General features: G+C 38.2%; 1 protein-coding gene across 2 annotated transcripts in view; it reads left to right on the top strand.

The window, feature by feature from the left end:
- Positions 1–25469, top strand: part of LOC124792931 (erythroid differentiation-related factor 1) — a 223155-nt gene that overhangs the window by 80257 nt on the left and 117429 nt on the right. For both annotated transcript variants that reach the window (XM_047257980.1, XM_047257981.1), the window contains exon 9: positions 19556–19664. In XM_047257980.1, the coding sequence (XP_047113936.1) occupies positions 19556–19664 (109 nt within the window). The remainder of the gene's footprint in view (positions 1–19555; positions 19665–25469) is intronic.

Below are 25469 nucleotides of genomic sequence, written 5' to 3'. Positions count from 1 at the left end.
ATATCTGGAAGCAGAGAGGTTTTGGGATAGAATCCTATTTTCACCGCAAAAATTTTCAGTTTGCCTTTAATCTAAGCCTTCACTGGCGCAATGGTGTGAGGTGTCACCAGGAATGTCACATGTTCTGGATTCCACATTAAATTGTAGGTTCCCTTTTCCCTGTTGGATAACGGGGGTAGATTAGGGACACGTGAGTTGCTGAAGTGGCATATTTCAATTAGATTTGCTGTTGGCCATTGAGCCACACAAAATTTAGTTTTTTATTTATGACAGTGATGGCTTTGGCAAATGTCAGAAATGATAGTATGACAATAATTACACTCACAAAATATATTACATTCTACAATTGTTGCATCTTATATCTATTTTTACTTTATTACTTTACAGCTGACATGCTACTGGTTTATATAATAAACAAACAAATCAAACACAACACACAAATTAGGCCTCTGCCATGATCTGACGGGTTGACTGATATCTGCAAGGCAGTATGAGCAGTGATCTATGATTGTTGGCATGTGATCAGAATGTAGCCATTCCTTTCAGCCATTATTGCCAGGAGATGAATCTTGATGCTACTGCAGTTCCTCATTTGGCTTCATGCGGCTGAGTGTATCTTGCTCCAGACCTCCCTACTGCAGAAATATCTGAGGAGGTACTGTGAATCAAATTCAGGGAAGTGATGCTAACCATTTGGCTATTGAAGCAGTCCATATCACAAACAGAATTTTAAAATTCATAGAATTATAATAAACATTTTTCTACCACAGAATCTTTGGATTTTCTATTAAAATGATTCTCCTTAAATGTTCTTGGAAAGTTTGGTAGTTCGTTAAACTGAGTCTAACCATTGAGGCATGATCTTCAGTCTGTCATTGTTAATTTTGTTCTTTCGCAGAAGTAGTTAATATTTTGTACTAGTATTGTGATCGTGTACATCACTTCACTTGGTAATTTCAGTTGGCTGATTTCTACAAAATTTTACTAACTTAATGTATAAAGAATGTATTGTTAAGTGTTTCTGCTGCACAAAGACTTCCTATCATGCATGAGGCTTATTGCTCTTTTTCAAAACAGCACCATCCTTTTTAAGTGGCCATCAGCAGTGGAGCTCCATAATTCAATTTCATAGCTAAGAAAGTGGTAGATTGTTCCACAGCCAAATATTACTGATGTTTGGCCACGAACTATCTTTGTGAGCTTGCTATGGTGATATAAACCACTACTGGCTTTTACACATACATAACACTGGGGAACAGCCATTTTGTGTCCTAGATCTGTGACTTGTTCTCAACTAATTTTTGGTCCCCGAATTCAAAACTGTTAGCAGTTTTTCTCTATCACACCAAGTTTTTAAAATAAAGGATACTCTCTCTTTACCCTAAAAGTCATTAAAACTGGGCATACAAAGGAGAATAAAGTGGGTACTAACCAAATGTAGTAGAATATTAAAATATTTTATTCATTCAGAGGTTATTATAATATTCAAAGGTACATTGTGTTTATACAAATAATAAAAACAAAGATATTAGGGTACAAATTTTTGCTTATAACTTTTCCTACAATGTCTGGGGACATTCTCGCTTGATGCTCCAACAGTAGTCAGCCATCATACTAACATCCCATCTACCATGATACCCTGCTTCCATGACCTTCAAATCTTGGTGGAATCGCTCACCCTGTTCATCGCTGACAGCACCAAGATTTCCTGGAAAGTTAGCAAGATGGCTATGTAAGAAATGCAGTTTGATACTCATGTTACAGCCAAGCTTTTTAAAGCTCCCTGAGAGTTGTTGAACAATTTCGATGTGATTCTGGGCTTGTGTATTTCCTAGAAAGTCCTTGACAATACTTTTGAATGCATACCAAGCATTCTTTTCAAGTTCGGTCATTGTTTCTATGAAATGTTCATCTTTAATAAGTTGCCGAATCTGTGGCCCATCAACGACACCAGCCTTCATCTTCTCATATAACAAGCTAGGAAATGCCAAAATGATATACTTAAAACAGTCTCCTTCAGTTGACAGAGCTCTAAAAAATTGCTTATTGAGATATAGTTTTATATGCAAAGGCCGAAATATAATGTTTTTTCTGTCAACGAGTGGATGATTTACAATGTTTGGATCACCAGGTTTCAGGTCAGATCTTTGCGGCCACTTTGACTGCACCAAATGCTTCTCACGAGCTCTGCTGTCGCACATACACAGAAAACACGGATACTTGGTATATCCACGTTGCTGGCCAAGAAGGAAAGAAACCATTTTAAGGTCAACACAGATGATCCATTTGTGCAAGTTATATTGCAACACGTCAATGACCTTCTTTATGTCTTCATATTTTTCATGCAAGAAATTGGATGGCCTATTGGGACTGAACTGTATAAATTTCCATTGTGGAGGAGAACACACTTCAAGCTATGTTTTGAGCTATCTATAAACAATCGCCATTTGGTTGCATTATAGTCCGAAATTCCCAATTCCTTCAGTAAACCAGGTATGTTGTGGCAATACACAAATCCATCAGTACTCCGAAAGAACTGCAGAAATGCACTTTCTCTCGATTGGAAGTAGGTGATTTTAGCTCCTTTTTCTAACAAGTTTTTTTCATGCAGTCTTGTTGCTAGAAGTTCTGATGCTTTTTTGGATAGTCCCAAATCCTGTACCAAGTCATTTAACTCATGCTGATTAAATCATTTACGAACAGAATCATCGTCATCTTTGTCGCTGCGGTCACTTTGATCTTCACCCGACGCATCTTCTTGTATTTCCATCTCCAAGGAGGGTAATTCTTGAAACACTGGCACTGGAATTTCAGCTGAATGCGGCACAGGGTGTATAGCTGACTCTTTAAAGTACACACACACACACACACACACACACACACACACACACACACACTGACGTTTTTACTATACAAAAGTAACAATCACTGGAGTGGTCTTTGGGCTCTCACTAAATCATTGGTATACCAAACGGAAGTTTATCACGTGTTCCTTTTGTCCACATTCTCAAACCCTCCACACACTGCTTGCAGACTTTGTGAGGGGCCCATGATTTATCTTGGTCGCCAATTTTTACTTTAAAATAAGCAAAATAGGCTTCTCTGACAAAATTAGTGATGTTTGTCCATTGACTGGGAATGGTAAAACTGCCACATATAAAACACAATGAATCGGGGCTGTTTAAGCACTTACTACGTGAACTACTAGTGGCAGAAATAAAGAAACTTTTTTTGTTTACATATAAATAAGAAGTAAATACTGCTAATCTTGTGTAAATACAAATTCTTGCACTACGTATTGGAAACCGGCTTCACTATATCGGAGCGACAAGTACCCCCTTTTACTACAGTGTCTCATGCGTAACTGACCACTTTAGTGTAGACAGTATGAATCTAAACCTGTCGCTCGGTATCACTATCCCCTCCAGTCGTCATTGGTTTAAGGTTCGCCGACAGAGTGCAGCATTGCTTTCTGTAACAAACAAGTTACCTGTCAGAAGTGTAATCGCATACACAACAGTAGAAACAAAACTTGACGTGATAGGAAAAATCTAATTACAGTTTTGGAATTAGCATGTCTATTTACCCCTAAAACAGCCTAAGAATCAAAGTCAACAGAAATTAAGTTACAAATTGTTCCCCAGTGTAATTAATGTGATTTGTCCACCGAAAATTTTCACCAACTTAATCTGCAGAAATTTACTGCTGCCATTGTCTGTTGCTGAGATGTTACATACATTATTTACATTGGTGTCTTGAAAACTACCTGTCTGAAATGCCAGTAACTGAGATATGGTGACATTACCACGAGACCATGATCATTGAAGTACACTAGTGAACAACACTGATAGCTAAAAATAACTTTCACATAATGTGTCACTGTCAAGTAACATAGATGGAAGCACCATGTAGGAATATCAGCAATGTAGGAAAAGACATATTGCTACTTACTATGAAGAAAACATATCAAGTTGCAGACAGGCACAATTAAGAGACGCTGACATAAAGCTTTTGGCCATAGCCTTCATCAGTGTAAGTGAAGACACACACCATTCATATACACATGCACACATGACCACCAACTCCAGCATTCCGGCCCGAGATGCTGGAGTTGGCGGTCATGTGTACATGAGGTGTGCTTGCTTGTGTTTATGAATGGTGAATGTCTCTCTTTCACAAAGGTTACTAGGAAAGTTTTGCAATTCAATAAGTTGCAGGAGGCTGATTGTTGCTGTGTTTTGAGAATACTTCATACTTGCATTCTAGCCACCGTACCATGTGTGTGGACGCAGTTGTTCACTGGCAGAGTTAGTTTGAAGTGCTTGCTATCGCATCGAGGTCACAAAGTGAGATTCAGACATTTTTGTGCTACAATTTTGCACTTGGTTGAAACACAGGCCAGTGCTTTGAAGAAATGGCTCTTCCACTCGGTGATCTATGCCCACATCATACAACTATATTCAGGTGGTACAGAGAATTCCAAAGAGGAAATTTCACTCTGGAGAATGCTGAGAGGACAAGAAGGCCACTATCATCATTTATGGAGGAAAACATTGATGCTGTGAGAAAGATGCTAGATGAAGACAGAAGAGTGACCTATAAACACATAGAGGATACCTTAGGGCTAAATGCACAGCAATTCGTTTGATTCTGCATCATCACTTGCAAGTAAAGAAACTTTGCTGTCTGTGGATGTCACATAGACTGATGGAAGAGCAGATAACATGATGTGTGTGACTTGGTACCAGGAGATGTTAAAGAAGTTTTCTAAGGGACACTCTCAATATGTGAATAACATTGTGACAGGTGATGAGACTTGGCTGTTCTGTTATGACCTGGCAGCTAAGATTCAAGACAAAGTTTGGGCCTTTGAAGATGATGATGATGCACCTGTAGCTGTCAAAAAATCCCGATCAGTAAAGAAGAAAATGATAGCTTTTTTTTCCTAATCAAGTGGAATTGTGGAGCATGTTGGTTTGGACACACAGAAGACAGTCACAGCTAAGTGGTACACTGAACACTGCGTGCTCAAAGTCATCCAGTCTTTGAAGAACCTGCAACTGAAGTCAAGGATGGACACTTGGTTTCTCCATCACAATGCTCCAGCTCACCGCACCAAAGCACGCACCAAGTATTTGCGGGGTATAGAACTGAAACTTCTTGAGCACACTCCTTACAGTCCACACTGCGCTTCTTGTGACTATGCACTGTTGCCGCATTTGAAAATGAAGCTGAAAGGAGTGCAATTTTTAACTGATAAGGACCTTCTGAGGGCTTGGGAAAACGAGTGTTCCTTACTACCTACAGACACTTGGGAGAACTGATTTAGTGATTGGTTTCGGAGGATGGAGAGGTGTATTCAATGTGGCAGAAATTACTCCGAAAAAATTAAATAAAGAAAGCTGTATTGCAAAACTTTCCTATTACCCTTTGTACTGATGAATGCTGTGGCCGAAGGCTTTATGCAAGCGTCTTTTAATTGTGCCTGTCTGCAACTTAGCTATCTTCTTTATGGTAAGTAACAATCTGTCTCTTCCTACACTGTTAAACTTGGACCATACATAAAAAGGACTGTCTACTGTATAGTATGGAAGGCAACTGAAAGAAATATGCAAGGAGACGAACAGAAATGACATATTTATACAAAGACAATAATTGTACTGAAGTCACTGCAATTAATGATGGTCCCCTGGACATTACAAAAGGAATGCATTGTTCTTAATAAAGTGGGTGATCACCATGGACAGCAATGCATGCTCTGCAACATGCTCCCATGCTGCCCACAACACTGCTAGGAAGTTCTTGTGGTAGGATATTCTATTCCTACCAGCGTGGTTGGCAACTCATGGTTGGTTCTTTGTGCCGGTGGACATACTGCACATTTCCCCAACATATCTCACACTTGCTCGATCAGATTAATGTTGGGGGAATGGCAGGCAAGTTGATTCGCCGAAAATCCTCCCGTTCCGAAAGCTCCTCTGCCTGCGTTGCTTGATGCGGTTGTGCATTGTCATCTGTAATAATGAAGTCGGGGCCAATTGCATCCATGAAAGGATGCACATAGGGAATGAGCACAGTGTCACAATAATATTCACTGGTGTGTGTACCTGCTAAAAGATTTGGAGGTCAGTACACCAGTGTGACATTATGCCTCCCCACACCATAACATGTGGACCCCTAAAATGATCATGTTCAACATTGTTCCCAAGTGCATTACATGCCCCCGCCTCTCACCACATGAGGTTACATCCAGAATAACTGCTAAGACGGAATCTACTCTCATCAGAGAAGAGTATGTTACCCCACTCCTTGTCGGTCCAGTCCCTATGTTCTTGGCACCTTTGCAAATGCTGCAGCTCTTTGTGTGCCTACGGAACATGACATACTGGTTGTTGGGCAAAGAGACCACCTCCAGGCTGTCACCACAACAGTGTGAAGTGTGAGAGTGTGTGCATTGTGATACTGTTAAATGTGGTTGCAATTGCACCCACTGTTTGATGTGGGTGCATTCTTGCCTGTTGCACAATGTAGTGGATATCTGCTGCTGTAGTTGACCATGGCCGACCACCTCCTTTCCTTTGGGCAGCAGTACTTATGCTTTCCAAAGGATCCTCATGCAAGTGAAACAATGCCATGAGCAATACCAGGGCTCTGTGCTACACTAAACACACTTTGTCCTTCTTTCAGTTTCCTAATGATTCTTCCCTGTCTGAAGTCCTCCAGAAGTTGTCTCTGGGCTATGTTGCACCAAACAACACCATTACAGTGCACTGTATCTGTTCACTGATTGACACACACTGTTTTTTCCTGCTTCATGTCATGGGGCCAGCCCATTTAGCACTATAGTCATGTTGACCTCACGCCATGTGATATCCAACTTCCTGTGCATTACTGGGAGACCTCCAGCAACATTCTCCCACACTTTCAATTGTTTCCACTGAATAGTTAATATGTTATGTTACTTTATGTAACTTATTTATGTTACTTAATTAAGTTTTGGAGAGATTTTTTTTTTACACCACTAGTAGCAAAAGGTTCTAGCTCCATATATTCTCTGCTATAAAGTAAGATTGAAATGTTGCCGTTATAGCTTATTATATGTGATTTAATAGGTTGTATTACTGAAAGTTTATGATTTTATCATCTAATTTGTGTTTCAGTTCATTAGTTATGGTTCAGCAGGTATGTGACTAGAAGTTGCACGGCTGGCTCCCCAACACAACATGACTTCAGTTATTTTTAAAGTAACTTATGGTTTACTATGTTGAAGACTTTTGTCAGATCTAACTAGGGGAAACCACAACCATAATTTTTTCTGAGTGCAAGCAGCTTTACAGTGTGGTTAAATGATGATGGCATCCTCCTGGGTAAAATATGCTGGGATAACGTAGTTCCCCATTTGGTTCTCCAGGCAGTGACTACTCAGGACATCATCATCATCAGGAGTAAAAAACTGGTGTTCTGTGGGTTGGAGCATGGAATGTTAGGTTCTGTAATCAGGCATGTAGGTTAGAAAATATAAAAAGAGAGGGATAGGTTGAAGTTAAATACAGTGGGTTAGTGAAGTGCAGTGGAAACAAGAAGAGAACTCCTCTTCAGGTAAGTACAGGGGTATAAATACAAAATCAAATGGGGTTAATGCAAGAATAGGTTTAATAATGAATAAGAAGATAGGAATATAGTAAGTTACTCTGAACAGCATAGTCAATGCATTATCATAGCCAATATAGACACAAAACATGCACCTGCAACCGTAGTACAAGTTTACAAGTCAACTAGCTCCACAGATGATGAAGAGATTGAAGAAATGTAGGACGAGAGAAGAGAAATTATTCTTATAGTTATGAGAGAGAAAAATTTAGTTGTGATGGGGGACTGGAATTCGATTGTAAAGGGAAGGAGGTGGGCGGGGGGGGGGGGGGGGGGGGAGAAGAGTGGGTGAATATGGACTGGGGTAAAGGAATGAAAGAGGAAGTTGCCTGGCAGAATTTTGACAGAGCATAATCTTTTCATTGCTAACACTTAAGAGTCACAAAAGGAAGTTTTATATGTGGAAGAGACCTGGAGACACCAGAAGGTTTCAGATAGATATTATATAATGGTAAGATAGAGATTATTGAACCAGATTTTAAATTGTAAGACTTTCCAGGGGCAGATGTGGACTCTGACCACAATTTATTGGTTGTGAACTGTACTTTAAAATTGAAGAAACTGAAAAAAAAAAAGTGGGAGATATTTCCTGGATAAGTCGAAAGAACAAGAAGTTGTTGAGAGCTACAGAGGGAACATTAGGCAAAGATTAACTGAAACAGGGGAAAGGAATATAGCAAAAGACAAATGAGTAACTTTGAGAGATGAAATAGTTAATGCAGTGGTGGATCATATAGATAAAAAGCCAAGCCTTGGTAGAAATCGCTTGATATCTGAGGAGATATGGAATTTAGTTGATGAAAAGAGAAAATATAGAGATCCAGCAAATGAAGCAGCCAAAAGGGAATACAAACATCTAAAAAATGAGGTGGACAGGAAGGGCAAAATGGCGAAACAAGAATGGGTATAGGACAAATGTAAGAATTTAAAATGATATACCACTAAGCATAAGAGAGATACTGCCTAAAGGAAAGTTATGGAGGCCTTTGGAGAAAAGAGAAACAGCTGTCTGAATATCAAAAGCACAAATGGAAAACCAGTTCTGAACAAAGAATGGAAAGCTGTAAACTGGAAGAAATATAATAGAGGGTCTATACAAGGCAGTGGAACTTTTGAAGGCAGTATTATGGAAAAGGAAGAAAACGTAATCAAAGATGTGACGGCAGATATGATACTGCAAGAAGAATGTGACGGAGTGCTGACAGACCTGAGTGAAAACATGACCCCTGGAGTAGATGACACTACTGATAGCATTAGGAGAGACAGACATGACACAACTATTGCATCTGGTGTACAAGTTGTATGTAGCAGGTGAAATACCCTCAAACTTCAAGAAGCATGTCATAATTCCAATTCCAAAGCTAACAGATGCTGACGAGCATGAATGTTACTGAACTGACAATTTAATAAACCATGGTTGCAAAGTATTAACATGAATTCTTTACAGAAGAATGGAGAAACTGATAGAAGCCAGCCTCAGGATTCCAGAGAAAAGTAGCTACACGGAAGGCAGTACTGACCCTATGCCTTATCTTGGAAGATAGCTTACGGAAAGGCAAACCTTCAGTTATAACATTTGTAGTTTTATAGAAAGCTTCTGACATTATTGAGTGGAATACTCTCTTTGAATTTCTGAAGATAGCAGGGGAAAATGCAGGGAGTGAAAGGCTATTTATAACATGTACAGAAACCAAATGACAGGTATAAGAGCCGATGGGTATGAAAGGGTAGCAGTGGTTGGAAGACAGTGAGATAGGACTGTTGCCTATCCTTGATGTTACCTAATTTGTACGTTGAACAAGCAGTAAAGTTAACCGAAGAAGAATATGGTTTAGGAATTGAAGTTCAGGGAGAAGAAATAAAAACTTCGAGGTTTGCTGACGACATTGTAATCTGCCAGTGACGTCAAAGGACTTCGATGAGCAGTTGAATGGAATGGACAATGTCTTGATAGAGCAATACAACATGAACATCAACAAAAGCAAAACAAGAATAATGGAATATAGTTGAATTAAATCAGATGAGGCTGAGGGAATTAGATTAGGAGACGGAGTTTCGCAATATTGGGCTGCAGAATAACTGATGGTGGCCAAAGTAGAGAGGATATAAAGTATAGACTGGCAATGGCAAGAAAAGTGTTTCTGAAGAAAATAAATTTGTTAATATCAAATGTAAATTTAAGAGTTAGGAAGACGTTTCTGAAAGTGTTTGTTTGGAGAGTAGCCATGTATGGAAGTTAAACATATGTGGTAAACAGTTTAGACAAATAGAGAATAGGACCTTTTGAAATGTGGTGCTAAAGAAGAATGCTGAAGATTTGATGGCTCAATTGCATGGCTGATGGAAGGTACTTAGTAGAATTGGGAAGAAAAGATATTTGTGGCAGAACATGACTGAAAGAAGGGATTGGTTGATGGGACACATTCTGAGACGACAAGAGGTCACCAGTTTAATATTAGAAGGAAATGTGGTGGGTAAAAACCATAGAGGGAGACCAAGAAATGAATACAGTAAGCAGATTTAGAAGGATGTAGGTTGTGGTATTTATTTGGAAACGAAGAGGCTTGCACTGGATAGAGTAGCATGGAGAGCTAATTCAAACCAGTCTTCAGAATGAAGACGATGATGACAACAACAACAACAGGCATGCATGCAATATGCATCCTCTGGTCCATCAGAGTGTACACTCCATGCAAGAACTATGTAATTACTGTGGTCATGGTTAGCTCTTTTGTAAAGCTGTGCTGAGAATATACAAGCAGTATGTGTTTTGTGAGGGAGAAAAAAAGAGCACTTGATTGCGGCAGGATAATACTTTTTAATATCTTATTAAAGGTGGGTATTAGTGGTATTGGTCTGTAGTAGAAGACATCTTCCTTATTTCCTATTGTATGGGGGTGGTTTGAAAAGTTCTCAGAATGGAATAGAATAAAAGTACTTACATCACTGAAACTTTTTTATTTTTCAATGTAGTCTCCTTGTAGATTAATGCACTTGGTCCAATGATTTCCAGTGTCTTGATTTGATCTCTAAAATGAGTTTCTTCAAGGCCTGCAAAACAATTGTCACCTCTGGCTATCAGTTCTTCGTTTGAAGTGATTCTTCATCCACCAAGAAAAATTTTCAGTTTTGGGAAGAGATGGAAGTCTGACAGAGCCATGTCAGATGAATAAGGTGGGTGTGGCAACAATTCGTACCTTGAAACTTCCTCGCAGATTAAAACTGTGTGCCGGACCAAGACTAGAACTCGGGACGAGGTACTGGCAAAAGTAAAGCTGCGAGGACGGGGCGTGGGTTGTACTTGGGTAGCTCAGATGGTAGAGCATTTGCCTGTGAAAGGCATAGGTCCCAAGTTCGAGTCTCGGTCCGGCACACAGTTTCAATCTGCCAGGAAGTTTCATATCAGTGCACACTCTGCTGCAGAGTGAAAATCTCATTCTGGAATTCATACCTTAGTTCATTTAATTTTGCCATGGCAATGGCACATGTGTGTGGGTGCGCATTATCTTGATGGGAGATGACTTTCTTCCTTGCTAAACCTGGCCTTTTTTCGCGTATATTTTGTTGCAGTTTGTCCAGAAGGTTAGCATAGTATTCTCCAGTAATTGTTTGCCCAGTGGGGATATAATCTACACACAGAATCCCCTTCACATTCCAGAACACTGATGCCATGACTTTTCCCGCGGAGGGAATTGTCTTTGCTTTCTTTGGTGGTGGAGAATCAGCGTGTTTCCATGCTTTGACTGTTGTTTTGTCTCTGGCATATAGTAGTGCCCCCAAGTTTCGTCTGTGGCCATAAACTGTTGCAAAAAATCTTGTTCGTTTCTCCTAAACTGGGCCAAACATTGTTCTGATATGTCCATTCTCATGTGTTTTTCATGCAGCATTAAAAATCGTGGCACCCACCTTGCAGATAAGTTTTTCATTTCTAATTCTTTGGTTAAAATGTGGTATACCCTTTCAGATGACATCTGGCAAGTGTGAGCAATTTCACACTCTTTCAACCTCCATGACCATTTTGTGCACTTTTGAAATGATTTTTAGAGTAGTGACACATCTTGGCCAGCCATTGCATGGATCATCATCTAAGCTCTCCCATCCTTGAATCATTTGTCATATGTATTCTGGAAATCGGCATGAATGTCTTTGCTTTCATACCTTTCTTTATGAAGTACTTAATCACTGCTCAGATCTCACTTTTTCCCATCTTTGCAAATCACTACGAAGGAACAACAACAGTCATGCACCACCACAGCTCTCTTCCAAGAACAGTGATGTGGCACGTGTTTACAGGGAACAGTCCAATGAATATTGTGTCCAGCTGGTGAGTGCTGTGCATGAACTGGAAATGGCTGGCCGTGGTCTGTGTGACATGTGACCTGCGGCTGTGTGGCGGCAGGTGCCATGGTATAGGCATTATACCACACTACCATTGTATTTTAGGCTGAATGCTTCTGTGTTCATCTTCTTGGCACTTTTATGATATTTGTCAATTAGCTCTCAGGTTGTTTTACTTATATTATCAGATTGCACTATTGCTTTGCTGTCAATGTGCTCCCTAAGGTTAGCAATTTCAGTCTTAACAGATTTCTGTGCCTTATTCTACTTACCTCAAAATCTGTAGACTAGAAGATTTGTTAAGTAAAATTAGATTATGTATAGTTTTCTTGAGTCTAATAGGACTTGGCCAGAGCTATAGTCTAGAATTACTTGCAATTTGGCAATGTTTTCCTACCTTCTGAATATTTCTGACAGTGATGCAGTAGTCATTTTGCCTCAACAGCATTGAATAAAACACATTCAATTTGTCATCAGGCTCTTTCACCTGGTACACAGGATCCCATTTCTCCTCTGTTAGTTTGTGTTTAAAGATATTAATGGTTGATCTATTCTGAGTTTTTCTTCTTCGGTACAACTTTTAGTATTTTTTGTAAAGCTGAATTTGTGTACTTTGTCACCTGAAAAATGTGGTTAGAATAATGAATATTAAAGCTACTTTAATTTACCTTATTTGCAACATTTCTGCTGATTATAGCATAATCTGTTCTAGTGGAGCATTGTGTCTAACACTCTTAAGTGTCTGAGCTTACTATGTTTAAAATATTGTGCAAGTTTAATACATCCGTGGATTTCAAGTTTGCTATACTGTTTGAATTTACATCTGTGTTAAAGTCACCAAATATAGTGAGGTACTTAACTTGTGAACAATGCAAATTAGCTGTTTCAAGATGCACACACACAATAAAGAGCTATTAAAATGCATGATTTTTTGGTTGTTGTTGTTGTTGTCTTTAGTCCAGCGGCTGGTTTGATGCATTTCTCCATGCTACTCTATCCTACGTGTGTTTCTTCATCTCCAAGTAACTACTGCAACATATATCTTTCTAAGCCTGCTTAGTGTAATCAGCTCTTCGTCTCCCTCTATGATTTTTATCCGCCATGCTGCCCTCCAATACTAAATTGGTGATCCCTTGATGACTCAGAGCATGTCCTACCAACCGATCCCTTCTTCTAGTCAAGTTGTGCCACAAATTCCTATTCATCCCAATTCTATTCACTAGCTTCTCATTAGTTACGTGATCTACCCATCTAATCTTCAGAATTACACATTTCGAAAGCTTCTATTCTCTTATTGTCTACATTCTTTATCATCCATGTTTCACTTCCATTCATGGCTACACTCCACACAAATACTTTCAGAAAAATCTTCCTGACACTTAAATCTATATGTGATGTTAATAAATTTCTCTTCTTCAGAAAAACTTTCTTTGCCGTTGCCAGTCTTCATTTTATATCTTCTCTACTTCGATCATCATCAGTTATTTTGCTTCCCAAATAGCAAAAATGATTTACTACTTTAAGCGTCTCATTTCCTAATCTAATTCCCTCAGCATCACCTGACATAATTTGACAACATTCCATTATCCTTGTTTTGCTTTTGATGACGTTCATCTTATATTGTTCTTTCAAGTTACTATCCATTCCATTCAACTGCTTTTCCAGGTCCTTTGCTGTCTCTGACAGAATTACAATGTCATCAGCAAACCTCAAAGTTTTTATTTCTTCTCCATGGATTTTAATTCCCACTCAAAATTTTTGTTGCTTGTACTGATTGCTCAATATACAGATTGAATAACATTGGGGATAGGCTACAATCCTATCTCACTCCCTTCTCAACCACTGCTTCCCTTTCATGCCCCTTGACTCTTATAACTGCCATCTGGTTTCTGTACAAATTGTAAATAGCCTTTCGCTCCCTGTATTTTACACCTGCCACCTTCAGAATTTGAAGGAGAATATTCCAGTCAACATTGTCAAAAGCTTTTTCTAAGTCTACAAATACTAGAAATGAAGGTTTTCCTTTCCTTAATCTATCTTCTAAGATAATTTGTAGGGTCAGTACTGCCCCACATGTTTCAACATTTCTATGGAATCCAAACTGCTCTTCCCGAGGTCGGCTTCTACCAGTTTTTCCATTCGTCTGTAAATTCATGTTGGTATTTTGCAGCTGTGACATGGTAAACTGATAGTTCAGTAATTTTCACATCTGTCAACACCTGGTTTCTTTGGAATTGAAGTTTGAGGATATTTCATCTGTCTCATACATCTTGCTCTCGAGACGGTAAGAGTTTTGTCAGGGCTGAACTCTCCCAGGGCTATCAGTAGTTCTAATGGAATGTTGTCTACTTCCAGGGCCTTGTTTCAACTTAGGTCTTTCAGTGCTCTGTCAAACTCTTCACGCAGTATCATATCTCCCATTTCATCTTCATCTACATCCTCTTCCATTTCCATAATATTGCCCTCAACTACATCGCCCCTGTATAGACACTCTATATACTTCTTCCACCTTTCTGCTTTCCCTTCTTTGCTTAGAACTGGTTCTCTATCTGGGCTCTTGATATTCATACAAGTGGTTATCTTTTCTCCAAATGCCTCTTTAATTTTCTTGCAGGCAGTATCTATCTTACCCTAGTGATATATGCCTCTACATCCTAACATTTGTCCTCTAGCCATCCCTGCTTAGCCATTTTGCACTTTCTGTCGATCTCATTTTTGAGACTTTTTTATTTCTTTTTGTCTGCTTCATTTACTGCATTTTTATATTTTCTCCTTGCATCAATTAAATTCAATATCTCTTCTGTTACCCAAGAACTTCTACCAACCCTCATCTTTTTACCTACTTGATCCTCTACTGTCTTCACTATTTCATCTCTCAAAGTTACCCACTCTTCCACTATATTTCTTCCCACATTCTTGTCATTCATTCCCTAATGCTCTCTCTGAAACTCTCCACAACCTCTGATTCTTTCAGTTTATCCAGGTCCCATGTCCTTAAATTCCAATCTTTTGGCAGTTTCTTCAATTTTAATCTAGAGTTCATAACCAATAGATTGTGGTCAGAGTCCACATCTGCTCCTGGAAATGTCTTACATTTTAAAACCTGGTTCCTAAATCTCTTTGTTACCATTATATAATCTATCTGAAACCTTCCAGTGTATCCAGGCCTCTTCCACATATACAACCTTCTTTTGTGATTCTTAAACCAAGTGTAGCTATAATTAAGTTATTCTCTGTGTAAAATTGTACCAGGTGGCTTCCTCTTTCATTGCTTACCCACATTCCATATTCACCTTCTACTTTCCTTTTCCTACTATTGAATTCGTTCCCCCTGACTTAAATTTTCATCTTCCATAACTATCTGAATAATTTCTTTTATCTCATCATACATTTCTTCAATCTCTTCATCATCTGCAGAGCTAGTTGGCATATAAATTTGTACTGCTGTGGTAGGCGTGGTCTTTGTGTCTATCTTGCCTACAATAATGTGTTCACTATGCTGTTTGTAGTAGCTTACCTGCACTCTTATTTTTTTTTATTCATTATTAAACCTATTCCTTCATTACCCCTAGTTGGCTTTGTAGGTATAACCTTGTATTGACCTGACCAGAAGTCTTGCTCCTTCTGCCTCCAAACTTTTCTAATTCCCACTGTATATAACTTTAACCTATCCATTTATTATTTTTAATTTTCTAACCTACCTACCCGATTAAGGGATCTGACATTCCATGCTCCGATCCATAGAATGCCAGTTTGTTTTCTCCTGATAATGATGTCCTCCTGAGTAGTCCCCACCCGGAGATCCGAATGGGAGACTATTTTACCTCCGGAATATTTTCCCCAAGTGGACACCCATCATTTAACCATACAGTAAAGCTGCATCCCCTTGGGAAAAGTTATGGCTGTAGTTCCCCCTTGCTTTCAGCCATTCATAGTACCAGCACAGCAAGGCCATTTTGGGTAATGTTACAAGGCCAGATCAGTCAATCATCCAGACTGTCGCCCCTGCAACTACTGAAAAGGCTACTGCCCCTCTTCGTGAACCACATGTTTGTCTGGCCTCTCAACAGATACCCCTCCGTTGTGGTTGCACTATGGTACAGCTATCGGTATTTGCTGAGGCAAGCAAGCCTCCCCACGAGTGCCAAGGTCCATAGTCCATGGGGGGGAGGTTGGGGGGTTGGTATTTTTGTAAAATAAAAATTCTGGGAAAGGTGGTGTCAGAAAAGAAACATGTTACCATGTGCTATATTGACATACAGGATGAGTCGTGTAAGGTGTAACACCGCTTTTATTGGCAAACCATATACTTCTTATAACTGTTTTCGATAGCACTTGAGAAGAGAATTACAGTGCTATAGAATTTTGTTAATGTTGATGTTTAAACTTGTAAAAAAATTCGAGAAACGTTCTAGAACGTGAGAACACACTGGCTGGGATCGGCATTAGCCGTGCAAACACTGCCAAGCTGAGCTCTCATGCTATGCTGTGTCAGAATGTCAACACATTTGCCTGTTTACTTGTCTGCACTGCAGCCCACTTATTTTTACTTCAAGATTTGTTGTGTACAGACATGTACACCAATGAGAAGTTGGATATGCTTCTTTTATATTTATAATTTTATGCTTGACAAACTTCCCAAATCTAAACTATATAAAATGCAAAGTAATACATGTCCAAGTTTTTATGTAGGACAGACAGAGAGGGTATTTAAGACCCACTTTTGTGATCACTTGCTCAACAAAGATGGCGAAAATTCATAAAAATCTACTTCTGCAGAACACCTCAAAATGGAGAAATGCACACTTCCTCCCCCATCCTTGCTTAACATGGAAATTATACATATAATTGACAAGGGCTACAAAATGGACCTTTTAGAAGAATTTGAAGTGTATAAACATTCTCATCTAAATTCAAAACATTTGTTGAGTGACCTACTTGCATAAAAAATCAGACACTATTTTGATTGCATATTGTCTCTTATAAAATGTGAAAACTAGCCCATCTGTTTCGTATATTAGAATTGTGTGTCACATTTTTCAAATATGTTATACTTAACTCCTTTATATGCCTTTGTTGTATTGTTATATCTGCTTTTAGATATGTTCCTTGCTGCTAGCGCAACAGATATATAGATGTGTTTCAGTGATTGTAAATTGTCAAACAGTGTTAAAATAATCACACACAATATGTAAATGTCTGAACATACCATTGCATTACACATCTGTGAATAAGGTATTGACTGTCTGCTAAACTAAGTAAGTTGCTGTAATACACTTTTTATACATTCACATAAATGTATAGCCAAGGTCTAAAGATTTGTAGTATCCCTAATTTTGTAGGATTCTGACAAATTAATTTGTCAAAACCGGTGAAGATGATAAAAATTTATTCGCAACAAATGACTGAAATTTATCATGAAAAAAGAAAGAACAACTCTTTATATGGTAAATGTAAAAGAAGTACCATAAAAACAGTGTCCAACGCACCAGGCAGTTGCATGAAGTATTTAGATGCTAGTGCAGACAGGCAGCTTGAACATCAAAGAAAGGACAAGAAAAAAGCCTAACTGACAGAGAACGTGAAGAAGCTGTTCTGGCTGCGACGCTAAAAAATCCACGCAGTGACACAAGACATATTGCCAAGGAATGTGGAATCTGTGAGACGAGTGTCATTAGCATCATGCATTGACAGAATTTCCATCCTTATCATCTGTCGCTCCATCAGGCACTCGATGACTGTGATTTTGATGGCGAACAGAATTTTGTTGGTTTGCCTTTTAGCAACTGAAATATGACGCTACATTTTTCCAGCATGTACTCTTTGTTGATGAAGCAATGTTTACTAACCATGCTAATGTAAATTTTCATAACATGCTCTACTAGTCAATCCAAAATCTGCTCTGGCTTTGTCAGGTGCAGCATCAGCAGGCACTCGTAAACGTATGGTGCGGTGTCAAAGGTAAATTACATTGTGGGTCCTCACTTCATCTTAGGCATTCTAAATGGACATTTGTACACACACTTTCATTGAACGAAAATACTGAATGAAATTTTGTTTTCAAACAGTCTGCGAAGTCCCCCCATTTGAGTCCTCTTGATTTCTTTCTATGAGGAACGCTCAAAGATGCAGTCTATGATGAAGCCCCAACTATGCCAGACAATGTGTGTCACCGAATCACCAGTGCATGTTGTACTGTATCATCCACTGTAATTACATTGTTCTTTCAAACAGAAATTGAAAATGTGCCTTTCAGTCCATGGCCAGCAGTTTGAATACATGCTTGAATGTAGGGTAAAGGAACTTTTTTTGAAGACAAAGTTTATATCATGTATTTTGGATGGTTACCAAACCATTGTTAGTAAAATGTTTATTTCATTTACATGTGTACAAAATTGCATTGCAGTGTCAAATAAGTCGACAGTGTTTATTACATGTGGCTGGTAGCACTAATTATGCACTTGTGTTCAGCATGAAATGACGTTTCGTTAAGAGGAATATTTATTTTGTGGTGTACAGGTGATCACCAAAGTATTTTTAATAGAATGTTTAGTACAATGAATGTTTCCCATATGATATAATTTAGAGCAGTGTAGCCAGAGACAGTTGTCCAACAGCATATATTTTACCATAGGTCAAATCTTATCTCTAGCATTTAGATATTTAATAGAGTAGTTGCTTTTCGCAGATATAAGATCTGTTTATTTTTAAGAATGAACAGTTGATTTATCTGTTTTAGGTAATATACATCTGGGAGGATACTCAAATGTGAAATAGTTTTCCTAAGCTCTTTGTGATACACTAGACTCTAGACTTTGTTGTATTTCTATATACAACATTTGTAAGTGAATGACGTCTAGGTCATAAGTTGGTTCAAAGGGGAATAAAGTTTTATTCTCGTAGCACAGGCCTACCTTACGGTATACAACTATGCAGCCTGGTCCGAGATGCTGGTTTCTGCCACCATGCTCTCCCATTCTATAACGTTTCTCAATTTTTTTGTAACAAATTTCAAAATCAACATTAACAAACACCATATCACTGCAATTGTCTTCTCAAGAATATCGAATGCAGTTAAAAAAAAAAGATTATGGTTCCATTAAAAAATACTTATTTCAGTATCTCAGTTGATACCTGCACTAAAAGCATTTACCGAACAAAAATATATGTGCCCCTTGATGCTCTAACATTTGCCAAAAAATGCGTTTTGATATGTGTAACTGTTAATGAAATAAAAGGAATGTTACGTCTTCCGTGACTCACCCGTGTATTGTGTGTTGTTCATTACCTCTACACCTAACAGGAACTGCTGCAGAATTCAGTCCTAATTACAGTAAACTTTTGTCTTGTTTGAAAATAACATAGATGTATAAATATGCTAATGTGCATGTTTGGTATTTCTTCAGATACTTCACCTCTGTTCTTTTCACGTTCTTCATTCTGTCCTCGCAGTAAATTTCTGAACCAGTTGGATGATACTAAGTTCATTTTAAATCACAACATATACATATATTTCATATGCATTAATACTTAAAAAAATGGTTTTTAAGTGTAATGTCCATTTCAGAGTTGCAAGGAATATGAAACATTCACCAGATGGGCAGAGGCAACAAGGCACCATTCGGATGTTACTTAAGAATTGCTTGTCACTGCTTCCAAAGGAGAAGTATCCACAGGTATATTTAGTTTCTAGTACAGTGTTATCACTGAAAAATATTGGAATCTTTTCATTTACTCTTTGCCTTAAAGTTTAAAGGACATATATCAAGGCAAATATGTGTGTATTGAAATATGGGTAACCTTTTTGTAAGTAGTTAAGTTAAACATGATATCAGATGAGAGATTGTATAACAGATAACAGAAGAAGGGATACCTGTACCATGTTTTTAGAAGCAGACTGTGATGGGGATGTGAGCTAATGGAAATTCGCTAATGGAAATTCAGTTGCAAGAGTTACTGTGCCCTAGTTTTCTTCAATTTGTTATATCTTTAGTCAGATTTGACACTAACTTCTCTGTATATACAGTTAAAAAAGGGGAAGTTTTGCGGTGCGGCCGCAAAACACAGACACTAAACTTATTACAGTGAACAGAGACGTCAATAAACGAACGAAAATAAAGAAAGTAAAATTTTCAGTCGAGGGAAGACTTGAACCAAGGACCTCTCGTTCCGCAGCTACTCACGCTAACCACGGGACCACGGCGTTCCTGAACTCACTTTTTCCTTGATGTTGCCTATGTTGTGCATGGACTACTCAGTTTATATATTTTACTAATTTTTTTCATAGTTCCACACAACTTCTTCCTGTTTTCTTGATTGATCTGTGTTCAGTTTTTCAAGGCCTATCCACTGCGCCAACTAATAACTAAATCCGAGGGGGGTGTGATGGGGAGGTTCCCTTGTAAGAAAGATCATCGATACCTGACACCCACTACTTCTGATTTTCACAAAATTTTTTCTACTTGTTACTTTCTGCGTGGCAATAGTCAATGGAGAATGTAGTTTGAGGGGAAGAAATGGAAATTTTTTACAAATGTAAATGCTGCAACTGAAGTTTGTCATTTGGATTGCCTTACTTCAGACAGAAATAATAATAATGCAGTAGCCATCAGAAAGATCGCGGGAGGCGCACATCGGCACGATGCGTCACGGACAGTAGTTGCTGCAAGTAAAGTCCCGTCCACCAGAGGGCACGCGAGAATTCGGCTGCACCCTCTGCCGGCGGAACAACAACAACTCGGGCAGCATGGGCCGTGCTCAGTCAGTTCTACATCGGGCATGCCTAGCAGACAGTTCCCGGTCTACCCTATGTGAAGTGCGACGGACTACATGAATCGTGTTAATACAAGTAATAACAGTAGTAACAATAATATTAATGACAACACATCATTGTCATATTTCCCCATATGTCACAGAAGGGATGTATTTCTATTGGAAAAAAATAATAGCTACTCGTGACTTACGGGAAAACAGAAAATCAGCTTAAGCTGTTGTGGTCCAAACAATGATTTTTAAATATGTAAAACACTTTCTGACAGCTTATACAAGATTTATTTTTAATGAAACTCTGATATTATTTGAAACAGAAAAAAAGAAGGAATGTCCTGAGTTTTGATAGATATTGGATGTTCATTTAACATGTCACATCATTGTTCAGAAGATCATTCAAATCGGATTATGTAAACTGACAACCTCTAGTAAGGGTGTACCTCATGGAAGTACAGAGCCAAAAGCTATAAATTTAACTGAAACATTGTCATTACATTGGTTAACTTTATTTACATTGTCAGATTAGCATCTGTAGACAACAGTTACTCTAGTCACACTAATGTTAATTTAAAATGTACATGTTCAGCAATGAAGATCCCTGAAAGTATCAATGAGACTTCTTAACCGCACCTCTGTTTTTAACCCACCATGACAAATTATATTCTGTTAACTTCATATCTTTCTCATCAAAGTAATAGATTTTGCCTAATGATGTTGATTTAGGTACACCAACACCACATAAAATGTTTTCCAAAGGCATAAAACAAAGGCGTAAAACAAGGGCCTTCCTTCTCAGGCCAAGATAATGACACTGCTGTTCCAAGTGGGTGGAGAAAAAGTAGTCCAATGTCACCTCCTTCATTACACACATTTCTGATGAAGGCAAAGTACCACCTGCTACAAAAGAATTTTGTTGAGGATGAGTGCATGTCCATTGTGGGGCATTTCCATTGAATGACAAAATCAAGGAAGGCTTTTTAGGAGAATTTACTCTTCTAAACTGTAAAGAATCACAAGAAAGTGGTTTATAATGGTGAACATTCCTAGTACCAGGTATTGTGCGAGTTGTCGAAAATCTCTTCTCAAGGTTCTTGCATAGGAAATCTACATTACCTTTCTCTAAGAAGTGAAAAAAACATTTTTCAATATTAGTTTTGCAGAAATTGTAAACTCCATTTCTTTTTGGACAGAATTTACCTAATCCTACATCATGTTCCATATCATCACTTATAACGCAATGGTTCACTGTTCTCAATTTACTTTCTTCATTTACCACATAACACACACAGGATGGATTGTACAGCTGCTTCTTGTCCAGTGGTAACTCTGACTTTCATTCTGAATTACAAAATATAGTTTTCAGCAAAGTCCATTAACAGAATTGCTTTTTCCAGGGTTAGTTTTTTTTCCCAATGATTCTGACTGACACTTAGATATAAATGAGTGTGGTTTAAGTGCTTGTAATTTTGTTAACAACAAGTGTATGTATTCATCAACAGTCGCAGACTGCTTTACCAGTTCTGCTCGATGATCTGTGTTTATCCACTAGCTAAACTCAATTTCATCATCAGCATCTTTGTAAGCTAATTTCTGTTTTAATAATTCTGACAGTTTGTAATTACTGGGACAATTATTACAGTGATTAGGCATGCAATTGTAATTTTCAGATTCACATACAAGAAATTTTATAAGTTCTTTGTATGTTTCTTCAATGTGTTTTGTATCCAAAAGCAGTTTTGGATACCACACACACACACACACACACACACACACACACACAGATTCTGAAGAGTGCGGCAGCACCAGCTGAAATACACAACTTTGGTCTTAGCGAACAAAATTTAGAAAGACCAATGTTAATGTTTGCATTCTCCCATTTAAAACAAGAGTACAGTTCTCTTAACCTGCAAATGATGAGTCTTTTTTGCACATTCTTCTGATTGCTTGCTTTGTCTTTTGCTCCTCGTGAGATTTGAGTATTCGTCATTTTGGTAGAAATCAGTGGCAATCTATACCACTTCATCAGCAATAACATTCCCCCTTTTTGGTTTAGGAACTGATAAAATACCCATTTCTGTTTTCCGTTTCCTTGGTTATCGAACCACGTACTCACTAACACTGAATTCTGACATTATATTTTCTTTTGACCGAGAGGGTGAGGCTAAAGCTGAAATTTGAGTTTTTTCAGGTACTCTTACATTAGCCACTTTTTCTTTCATTAACAATATCATGGCATCACAATCTTTGGTTTTTCTTAACAATTTCATTATCAGATTTTTCTTCTCTATGGTCAGAGTCTTCAGTATTGCAGTCTAATGCCCAGCACACTTTTCTTTCCAAAACATTCTTCATTTTTTCTAGCCACTTTTTGCCATATGAAGCCTTGCTGTGATTTGGAATGGAGTGAGCACCTTAAATTGTGTAAAATTTTAGTTGCATCCTCAGTACTTTGGCTTTTTAGTATTGATTCATGAAATGTCACCTCCGAGTCATCTACATCTTTTTCATTTCTTTCACTGATGTTCTGCTCACTAACCTTACCACATGTTGTGCACGATTTTTGGCCTGGTTTTACATAGATTCTTTTAGAACTTAATGTTTCAGACAAAGACAATGAAATCGACCTCAAAGATTTTTTCTGTTTTTTTTTTTTAAAGGATCACAAGAAGTTTTTTGATGACTTTCATAACCTTTTAAGCAATAGTATCTGTAATGTCCATGTATAGTAGCACTTTTTGATCTTGTTGAAAGCTTATCAGGTGTAGAAGTATGAAACTGGAATTTGGTTGCAATAATTACATGTCTGTTGTTTGAAACTGATAAACAATATTTTATTCAAAATAATCTCCATTGCTATTTATACATTTCTCCCACCCCTCTGGCAGGCTATGAATGCCACACCAAAAAATCAGTTCTTCTTTTAAAATGAAACAGTCTGTGACCCATTTTCGTACATTTTCATATGAACTGAAGCGTTGTTCAGCGAGAGCATGCCCCAGTGATGCAAATAGGTGATAATCAGATGGAGCCAAGTCTGGAGAATAAAGCGCATACCCTAGTATTTCCCAACTGAACACCTTGATCGTTTCCCTGACCCATTGTGCTTTGTGTGATGGGGCTTTATCCTGGAGCAATATGACTTTATATATCTATATTCCGGTCATTCTCCAGGTAATGCTTGATTTAATTCAATCATTTGCTGTTGGTGGCGATCAGTGTTAACATTTCACCAGGCTTTAGCAGCTCATAATAGATGAAGCCTTTCTGATCCCACCAAACACAGAGCATTGTCTTCTTTCCAAAGCGATTTGGTCTTGCAGTGGATGTCAATGGTTTGCCTGGATTCACCCATGATTTATGACATGTAGGATTCTCAAATTATATCCATTTTTCATCACCTGTCACTATTCAGTGGAGAAACGACTTTCTTTTGTATCTGGCGATTAGCATTTCACAAGTGGTCTTTTGATTTGCTCGTTGTCTTTCATTCAGTTTGTGCGGAACCCAATTCCCACTTTCTTCACCTTTCTCTTAGCTTTCAAATGAAGAAAAATGGCTTTCTGCATCACATCCAGTTGTTCTGCAAGTTCCTGTTGAGGGTTAGTATCATCTTCATCCAATAAGGCCTGCAATTTGTTGTCTTCGAACTTTTTCGGTGGTTTCCTGTGCTCGTCATTTCTCACGTCAAAATCATCACTTTTTAATTTTTTGTGCCACTTAAAACACTGCGTTTTCACAAGAGCGTGTTCGTAGCCGGTGCAATTCTGCAGCAGTTTTCTTCAAATGATAACAGAAAACCAATGCTGTGCACAGATTGTAGTTCATAGGCACAACACTCAACATGTTTATGGGTTTGAAACAGATACCAATGTATGGAACTTGGCAAGACATTCGTCATCCATTACAGGAAGCATATGGCGCTGCAGATGCGGGCCCTACACTGATGGTTAACCCCATCTATAGGGAAATTCCGGTTTCACACTTCTACACCTGGTATATTGGATCGCAGCAATATCAAATCTCATTGGTCTTCTCTCAGCTCTTCTACTTTTTGTAGAGTTTTTACTAAGGCACAGGCTGTCGAATGATATGGTGTTTTCAGTAATTTTTCAACAGTGCATGAATTCACATTTTCCACTGCAATTAAATGATCACTAATTCAATTCAAACATACTTTATACAAGTGGAATGATAGGGCCACATCACAAACACACATGACTTGTCTCACAGAAAGACAAAGAGCAACCAAGGCCAAATAGACTAATAGTTGCATGCCAGTTATTCTCAACAATGAATTTCAGCAATTTTTGCAAAGTTTTCATGCCTAGAAAGGTTTCAAACATGCTACTGCTGTCTAAGAATGCTTTTTATCACTGAGCAGGTGATTGGCTGAACAGATAAATCATATATATTATAGTCTTCAAAAAATTACTGAATTAGTCAAATGAAAGGAAATAAATTTTCACACTTAAAGTTACCTTGCCTGCCTAGAATGAGTTATACTTAAATATGCTAATTTGATACCGTTGAATCTGTGGCAGTGAGACAGTGAGTGGATGAAATTACGTAAAAAAGGATCCTTTTCCATTACAGCAAAAAATATTTTGATTTCAGATGTGTGTCAATTAGCAGAAGACGCATTAAAATTTTTATTTTATTAGGAAGCTTGCAATCTAGGGGATTATTTAAGACCAAAATCAGGTTCCCAGTAT

The sequence above is a fragment of the Schistocerca piceifrons genome, chromosome 1 (genome assembly GCF_021461385.2).
Source record: "Schistocerca piceifrons isolate TAMUIC-IGC-003096 chromosome 1, iqSchPice1.1, whole genome shotgun sequence".
In the NCBI taxonomy this organism is placed as follows: Eukaryota; Metazoa; Arthropoda; class Insecta; order Orthoptera; family Acrididae; genus Schistocerca; species Schistocerca piceifrons.
Note: the sequence above shows the minus strand (reverse complement) of the source record. Positions and strands in the feature narration are given on the sequence as shown.